At 63.2% G+C, this 8,388-nt stretch overlaps 1 protein-coding gene across 1 annotated transcript in view; it reads left to right on the top strand.

Moving 5' to 3' along the window:
- Positions 1-824: 824 nt before the first annotated feature.
- Camsap3 (calmodulin regulated spectrin-associated protein family, member 3) overlaps positions 825-8,388 on the top strand; it is a gene marked incomplete at its 5' end in the record, with an annotated part of 9,458 nt that continues 1,894 nt past the window's right edge. The window contains 14 exon segments of the mRNA XM_013509146.1: positions 825-1,084; positions 1,730-1,852; positions 1,931-2,026; positions 2,227-2,259; positions 3,169-3,216; positions 3,469-3,607; positions 4,287-4,426; positions 4,505-4,598; positions 4,679-4,733; positions 4,829-4,902; positions 5,179-5,248; positions 5,368-6,832; positions 8,087-8,226; positions 8,317-8,388. Of these exon segments, the coding sequence (XP_013364600.1) occupies positions 825-1,084; positions 1,730-1,852; positions 1,931-2,026; positions 2,227-2,259; positions 3,169-3,216; positions 3,469-3,607; positions 4,287-4,426; positions 4,505-4,598; positions 4,679-4,733; positions 4,829-4,902; positions 5,179-5,248; positions 5,368-6,832; positions 8,087-8,226; positions 8,317-8,388 (2,809 nt within the window).

Raw genomic sequence — 8,388 nt, 5'->3', positions numbered from 1 at the left:
GAGGCAGGGAGCGGGCAGGAGGAGAAGGCGAGTCCGTAAGCCCCGCCCCCAGAGCGTGCAGCTAAGGGCCAGCGGCTCCACACGGGGTGGGAAGGGCCCGTGTGGTTTTAAGCGTTGCGAAAGGAGGCAAGGCCGAGGACTTCCGTCAGGGATCTCCGCGTCCTTGTGTCAAGCGCTGTCTTGGAACCTGCTGGAAGAGGCCAACCTGGTGACCTCAGCGACCTTCTTCCTCCCCCATGTCTTCCAGGCCGTCTCCTTACACCCCTGGGTCCTGCTTGGAGCCCTTCCTCCAAGTAGGATTCACGCGGCTGCCTCTGTGCAGGGCCTCACAACTGCCTAAGCCCCAACCCCTCGAGTTGTCTGCTATCAGGATGTCCCCAAGGGTGCAGACCTTGGTGAAGGCCGAGGTTTGAATCTCAGTTCTGGCACTAAGAGCTGTGTGACTTTGGGCAGATTACTTGCCCTCTCTGTGCCTCCCGTGGAAAGCCATTTCACATCTATAACATAGTTACCAGCAGTGCCCTGGCCTCTTTCTAGGACTGACGAGGGTGTCCATGAATCCAGCACCCAGTGGGCACAGGAGGGTTATTGTAATTGTGATTGTGGGTGTTCTTCCCTTTGCCTGAGGCCTACGAGATTCTGCTTAGCGAGTCTTGGGGGCCCCTTGAGGTACTGGGCTCTGTCGTACGCCCTGGTCTTTGCACCCGAAGCCCCCTCTGTCTGGGACAGTGTCTGCTTCCTCTGGCAAAGTGCCCACCTAGCCTTCCTCCCGGGGGCCTCCCTCCCTAGCCCAGGGTCGCTGCAGCCCTGACCTCCGTTCCCCTGCGCAGAGCACGTGCCCCCGGAGCTGTGGGAGCCCTTCTACACTGACCAGTACGCGCAGGAGCACGTGAAGCCCCCGGTTACCCGGCTGCTGCTCTCGGCTGAACTCTACTGCCGGGCCTGGCGCCAGGCGCTGCCACAGCTCGAGGCCCCTCCCAACCCTTCCGCGCTGCTCGCCCTGCTGTCTCGGAGGGGCACGGTACCCTCACTACCCGATCGCCCAGTGCGCGAGGCGGACCTGAGACACCAGCCCATTGTCATGGTAGGCCCGCCCCTGCCCACTAAGCCTGGGTGCTCCCCCTGCCGTCTAACCCTAAGACCCGGCCCCGCCCACCAATCCCTTTCCTCCTACCAAGCCCTGCCCCTCCCGCTGTAGGCGCAAGCATGACTACCAATCAGACCAAGCCCTCCCACCAAGCCTACTTCCCTCAGGCTCCACCCATCAGTGGTGGCCCCGCCCACCAAGCCTAGCTCTTCCCCTCAGTAGGCCCCACCAATTACACCTTGCCCCTCCCTTCAAGCTCCACCCACTAGTCTTAGCTCCTCCTTCCAAGCCTAGTTCCACCTATCAGCCCAAACGCTTCCTACCAATCTTTGCTTCTAGCACCAATCCTAGCTCCCCCTACCAAGCCTAGCTCCCCCTACCAAGCCTAGCTCCACCCACCAGGCCTGGTCCTTCTCCCTAGGAGCAAAAGGGTCCTCGAGGACCCCTTTACCCTGCTGCTCTACCCTAGGCCGCTGAGCCCAGCCCATCCTCCATGGCTTTTCCATTCCCGCCTGCTTTCTCCCCTCAAGGCCCCACCTGCCAGCCCTGGCCCCGCCCATGCAAGCCCCTCCCACTCCTTTGGGGAGGCCAGGGGAGCCCCGCCCGCCCTCTGGCCTCACCCTCCAGTCCTGGCTCCCGCAGGGAGCCCACCTAGCTGTCATCGATGCCCTCATGGTGGCCTTTGCCTTTGAATGGACGAAGACGCTGCCTGGCCCCTTGGCTCTGCCCAGCTTGGAGCACAAACTGTTGTTCTGGGTGGAAACGGTAGGTGGGGCGGCGCCAGGTGGAGAGGCCCAGGGTGGTGCGGTGACCAGGGACGGCTGACTTCTCCCCGGTCCCCAGACTGTCCGGAGGCTGCAGGAGAAAACTGAGCAAGAAGCCGCCCAGCGTGCGTCTCCCGCTGCCCCCGCTGACGGGGCGGCGCCGGCGCAGCCCTCGGTGAGGCTGGGGCGGGGACGGAGGGTGCTTGTGACCCATGACCGGTGGCGGAGGCTGGGTGGTGGGGCTGGGATGCGGCTTCCGGCCCGTCCTGAGATGGGGGGCTGGAGGTGACGTCTCTCTCTCTCTCTTCCTTTCTCTCTCTGCCCTGTCCCCTGCTGCGGCCCCCGCTGTCCCCCTTTCTGCCTCTCTGGCATCAGTGTCCCACACGCTGGTATTGGAAGCTGGTCCCTGTAAGTGGGGCTGTCTGTTGCCCTGTCTGCCCGCCCTGCTTGTTGCTGTCTGTCCGTGTGTGCGCGTTCCGCCTGCCTGTCTGCACCCTCCCATCTCCCCACAGCTGTGAGCAAAGGAGTTGGGACCCCACTCCTGGGGACAAGGGGGACCCGCCAAGAGAAGGTGATGCAGAAGGCAGATCCCGCCCCACGGGTGCGCGAGTCTCCCATTAGTCCCAAGGGCAGAGGCCCCCCACTGTAACTAAGAAGGCGGCACCCTCTGAGCCAGTCCCCAACCAGCTTGGCAGGGCCCCCAGCCCACCAGACGCGTGGATCCTGACCCCACTAGGTAGGGCACGTGGAGGAGATCTCCCTATCTAAGAGGAAAACGCCCAAACCCAGAAGAAGATAGAAGCAACTTCCTAACTCAGACCTTCAGTTTCCCTAAGAGGGGAAGAAAACTCAGCTCTAGGAGGCCCATTCTCCAAGTTGGAAGCTCCCATCGCTCTCTCTTCCTGTAATAAGCTGTGCGACCTTGCACAAGTGTCTAAACTTCTCTGTGCTTCATAAAATTCATTCCTGCAGCAGATAAGGGGGAAGTGCGGGGAGGCTTTGGGCTGGGCGAGTCCCCACCTTTGCTCACTCCTTTCCCCTCATCCTGGGGTCTGGGTTGGGAGGCTCCTTCCCTGCCTACCTGCTTCCTCTGCGTCCTCGCCCCGCGTCGCTCCGGGGAGGAGGGGTCCCTGCATGGGAGGCTGCTCTTTGGATCCCTCAGGGCTGGGAGGAGCTGGGGTCCCTGAAGCCGGCCAGAGCTCAGTCAGGGAGCTGGATGGCTAGGACAGGGGTCAGGACTCCTCCCCTAGAGTGGGCTTTGGGGCCCAGCAGGTCAGCACCCGTCCCCCTGCTGACGGCCGCTCCTCTCCCCCCCAGCACGCAATTGCCTTCTGTTTGAAGGAGTCGGGGAGCAAACCCCCCATGGTAATGTATCCCCCGCCCCAGGGTCCCAGGAGTCCCTGTCCCCGGTCCCCGCTGCTGGTTCGCTGCTCGCAGATGCCTCCTTGCCGTGCTGCCGTCCCTCCCTGCTCCAGGCTGGCCCCCCTCCGTTCTGGCTCTGGGACCCCCAGCTTCCTGCCCCCTCACGGCAGAAACCCCAGGCCTCCCTGCCCAGCCTGCATGCCCGCTGACCGGGGGACTGGCCCAATCGCTCACAGGGCCGGCTCCTGTCCACAGATCCGCTACCGCAAGGACCGCGCTGTGGCCCGACGAGCCCCCTGCTTCCCGTCTGTGACCACCATCCAGGACCTGGCCAGCGGCGCCGCGCTGGCTGCCACCATCCACTGTTACTGCCCCCAGCTGTTACGTCTGGAGGGTGAGCAAAGGGGCCCTCCCGGGATGCTGAGGTCTGAAGTCCCAAGCTCCGGGAGACCAGGAGCGTGCGGTAGTTACGAATGCAACTCTGGAGCTCACCGACGCGGATTTGCTGCTTTTTCTTCTCCTAATTAGCCTGCAACCTTGCACAAGTGTCTAAACCTCTCTGTGCTTCATAGAATTCTCTCCTGCGGCAGGATTGCGTGCCAGACCCAGGTTAGGTGCCAGGGATCCTGTGAGAACAATAGAGGCGTGTTTCTGACCTCACAGACTTTGTAACGTCCTCACTGGAGAGACAGTAGAATGTAGCACGAGTTCCTTGTGGATTAGGTAACCAGAGGGTGATGGATAGTTAGGAAAATATTTTGAGTTGAGATGATTTTTTTTTTTTTCTGAAGACAACGTAGCTATGTAGCTCTTGGTGGCTTTGAACTCACTATGTAGCCCATGCTGGCCTTGAACTTTCAGCAGTCCTCCTTCCAGGTGCTGAGATTGCAGCCTTGGACCACTGTGCCCAGCCTCAGTTGAGCTCTTGGGGTGCTGAGGCAATGTCTGTCATAGTGTGGGCCTTACAAAGAGCCCTCGGCCGGCGCTAGAGCCTCTGTGTGAGGGGGCTGCTGGGCGCCACGGGGGCCCTGATCCCTTGGCAGAGTGGGGACCCAGGCCTCCTGTCCCTGCAGAGGTCTGTCTCAAGGACCCCATGTCCGTGGCCGACAGCCTGTACAATCTCCAGCTGGTGCAGGATTTCTGCGCCTCGCGCCTCCCCCGGGGCTGCCCGCTGTCCCTTGAAGACCTGCTTTATGTCCCACCGCCCCTCAAGGTAAGGCAGCTTGGGGGCTGGGTGCTGACATGGGCATCCAACGCTGTTGCTGGGGGCTGACCCCCGTCCCACCTCCAGGTCAACCTGGTGGTGCTGCTCGCTGAAATGTTCACGTGCTTCGAGGTGCTGAAACCGGACTTCGTACAGGCCAAGGACTTGCCCGACGGGCACGGTGAGCCTGGGTCCCGAGGCTGGGGTCTCGGTGGGGGCCGGGAGGCCACGTCTCGCCTGACCCCCTGTTCTGTGCTGCAGCCACCTCCCCCTGGGGCACCGAGGCCTCCCCTTCCCAGAACAACAGCGGCAGCAGGTATGGGGGACTCGCCTGCCCTGGGGCGCTGGCGGGGGTGGGCGCGGGGAGCCTGGGACGGAGGTGTCCCGAGGTTAAAGCGCATCTCTTGCCAGTTCTCCTGTCTTCAACTTCCGCCACCCTCTCCTGTCACCTGGCGGCTCCCAGTCCCCACTTCGGGGATCGACAGGTGAGGAGTGGGGGAGGCTTCTGTCAGTGTGGACCCCCGGCCAGGTGCCCCAGCCTTCTTCCCGTGACCCCTCCAGTGGGCTTTCCCGGGGTCCTTCTGCAGCCCCCGCGTGACCCCAGGGCGACTTCCTGGTTGGTACCCTTCATGCCCCTTTCTGGAGCCCTCTGGTCTGCTAGGCACTTAACGACCTCTTGGGCACACAGAGGCCTTGCGGAGGAGCCCGACCCCAGCCAGGGTCCCTGGTGACCCCACTGTGACCACTCTGCCCCTCCTTAGGCTCCCTGAAGTCTTCTCCGTCCATGTCGCACATGGAGGCCCTCGGCAAGGCCTGGAACCGTCAGCTCAGGTGGGCGCATGTGTGGGCCCCGCTGTGGGCAGCAGGGCCGGCTGGGCTGGGCCGGGCAAGGCAGGGCAGGTGGGGTGGAGGCTGCTCCCAGGGGCTGACCCATCCCTCCGGCCGCCCAGCCGTCCCCTCTCCCAGGCTGTGTCGTTCAGCACCCCCTTTGGCCTGGACAGCGATGTGGATGTCGTCATGGGAGACCCGGTCCTGCTGCGCTCTGTCAGCTCGGACAGCCTGGGACCCCCGCGTCCTGTGCCAGCAGCCCGGACCCCCGCCCAGCCGACCCCGGAGCCTGGCGATCTGCCCACCATCGAGGAGGCCCTGCAGATTATCCACAGTGCTGAGCCCCGGCTGCTCCCCGACGGTGCTGCTGACGGCAGCTTCTACCTCCACTCCCCGGAGGGCACCTCAAAACCGCCACTGTCCTCCTCCTACCCACCCATGGGGGCCTCAAAACTGCTGTCTGACGGCCTTCCCAAAGCGCCTGTTTACGTGCCCCACCCCGAGACCCCCTCAAAACCCTCTCCTTGCCCAGCAAGGGAGGTATTGAAGCCACCAGCCTCAGCTGAGGGGTCCCCGAAGGCAGTGGCTTTGTCCCCAGCAGCCACCAATTCGGAAGTAAAGATGACCAGTTTTGCTGAGCGCAAGAAACAGCTAGTGAAGGCCGAGGAGGCTGGAGTGGGGTCGCCCACGTCTACTCCGGCGGCACCCGAGGCCCTGAGCTCAGAGATGAGCGAACTGGGGGCCAGGCTGGAGGAGAAACGCCGGGCCATTGAGGCCCAGAAGCGGCGTATCGAAGCCATCTTCGCCAAGCACCGCCAGCGGCTGGGCAAGAGCGCCTTCCTGCAGGTGCAGCCCCGGGAGGCTGCAGGGGAGGCGGAGGCGGAGGCGGAGGCGGAGCCTGCTGGAGGGGGGCGGCCGGCCGGCGAGGGCCAGGGTGAGCCGTCTTCACGGACCAAGTCGGTGACCTTCTCTGCGGAGCTGGGCCCGGAGACCCCCGAGGGGCTGGGGGACTACAACCGGGCGGTCAGCAAGCTGAGCGCCGCCCTGAGCTCGCTGCAGCGGGACATGCAGAGGCTCACGGACCAGCAGCAGCGGCTTCTGGCGCCGCCGGAGGCCCCCGGACCCGCCCCCCCACCCGCTGCCTGGGTCATCCCTGGTCCCACGACGGGGTCCAAAGCTGCCTCCCCCAGCCCTGCCCGGCGAGCCCCAGCCGCCCGGCGCAGCCCAGGGCCCGGCCCCAGCCCAACGTCTCGCAGCCCGAAACACACGCGGCCGGCGGAGCTGCGGCTGGCGCCCCTGACCAGGGTGCTCACGCCCCCCAACGATGTAGACAGTCTCCCCCATTTGCGCAAGTTCTCGCCAAGCCAGGTGCCTGTACAGACGCGCTCCTCCATCCTCCTGGCGGAGGAGACGCCACCCGAGGAGCCTGCGGCCCGGCCCGGCCTCATTGAGATCCCTCTGGCTAGCCTGGGAGAGCCTGCTGCGGAGGAGGACAGAGACGGGAGCCCCCCCGGGGCTGAGGACTCCTTAGAGGAGGAGGCATCCTCCGAGGGAGAGCCCCGGACTGGGCTTGGGTTCTTCTATAAGGTGAGTCCTCCGAGCAGGCGGACATACACAGGGACTGACTGGATGTAAGGGAGGTGGGTGGAGGGGTAGGCAGGTGGGTAAATTAGGACAGGGAGTGGGGTAGAGGGATGAGGGGTGTGTGCATGGGTAGATTGGGTGGGCAGATGGACAAACAGCTGGATAGAGTGGTTAGATACAAGGGATGGTGGATGGATGGGTAGGTGGGCGGACATAGGTGAATGGGTGGACAGGAGGTGGCTCGGTGGATGGGTAGATTGGGTGGGCGGACAGACAGTGGGCAGGTAGGAGACAGGGTGGGTGATAGAGGTGGGGAGCCAGGTATGAATGGACAAAGAGAAAGGAATGGGTAGCCAGATGTACAGATAAATGGTGGATGGAAGGACAGAGGAAAGGTAGAGGAGTAGACAGATGGACAAGGGGTTGATGAGTGGGGGAGTGGCTGACAGATGGCCGGAGTGGGTGGCTGGACAAACAGGCCCAGGGTCTTCTATGGCATCTCCTCTCAGGTTTGCCAGTTCTCCCTCCTGGCACTGCCCGTGTCTGGTCATTGTCCATTATCATGGGCTCTGCAGCCTGGACCACTGTAGCACCTGACTTGGACCTGTATAGTCGCCTGACATGTCTGTACTGTGCCCCTCCCCGAACACTGGCCACTTTTCCTAGTCAGGCATTATGCTGCTCCCCCTTACTCTTTTTTTTTTTTGTTTTTGTTTTTCTCCGGTACCGGGAACCGAACTCACGACCTTGCGCTTGCTAGGCAGGCGCTTTTGCCGCTGAGCTAAATCCCCAGCCCCGCTCCCCCTTACTCTTAAGATAAAATCCTTGCTCTCCATGTTGGGCTGATCTCATCTTTGACCTCAGTCTTTTTCCATTCTCCCTCTGCTGAGTTAGTTCTGACCTCAGGGCCTTTGCACTTGCGGTTCCCATTTCCCGGAAGACTCTGACCCCTTGACTCTGCCAAGTGCAATGATCCTCAGCATCCTTCAGGAGGACAGCCCGGGCAGGGGTGGGGGTCAGGTCCTGTGCCCTTCCAGGGTAGGGTAGAGTGGGGTAGGTCACACCCTAAGCGTGGCCTCACCCACCTTCCCACTGTTCACGTCTGCACCCTGATCAGCTCTGCCCAGGACTCCACCCCCTCAATCTATGGGGTATGCACAGAGTATGCAACAACTGAATACGTGGAAATCACTTAGGAAAGACAAGCGGGTGGCTGGCTTGGTGGGAGGAGCAGCCACCTGCTCCTGTCTCCCACAGGATGAAGACAAGCCTGAGGATGAGATGGCCCAGAAGCGGGCCAGTCTGCTGGAGCGGCAGCAGCGGCGTGCAGAGGAGGCCCGGAAGCGCAAGCAGTGGCAGGAGGCTGAGAAGGAGCAGCGCAGGGAGGAGGCTGTGAGGTGCGGCTGGGGCTGGCCTGGGGACCCCTGGCCTGGCCCTCCGTCCCGGTGCCCCGTGCTCCTTCCGACTGCTTGCGTCTGGATCTGCAGGCTGGCGCACGAGGAGGCCCCCGCAGCTCCCACATCAGCGCCCACGGCCCCCGTGGCGGCGGCTGCCGCGGT

This window comes from Chinchilla lanigera, unplaced genomic scaffold, assembly GCF_000276665.1.
Source record: "Chinchilla lanigera isolate Chin_1 unplaced genomic scaffold, ChiLan1.0 scaffold00162, whole genome shotgun sequence".
Classification (NCBI taxonomy): Eukaryota; Metazoa; Chordata; class Mammalia; order Rodentia; family Chinchillidae; genus Chinchilla; species Chinchilla lanigera.
Note: the sequence above shows the minus strand (reverse complement) of the source record. Positions and strands in the feature narration are given on the sequence as shown.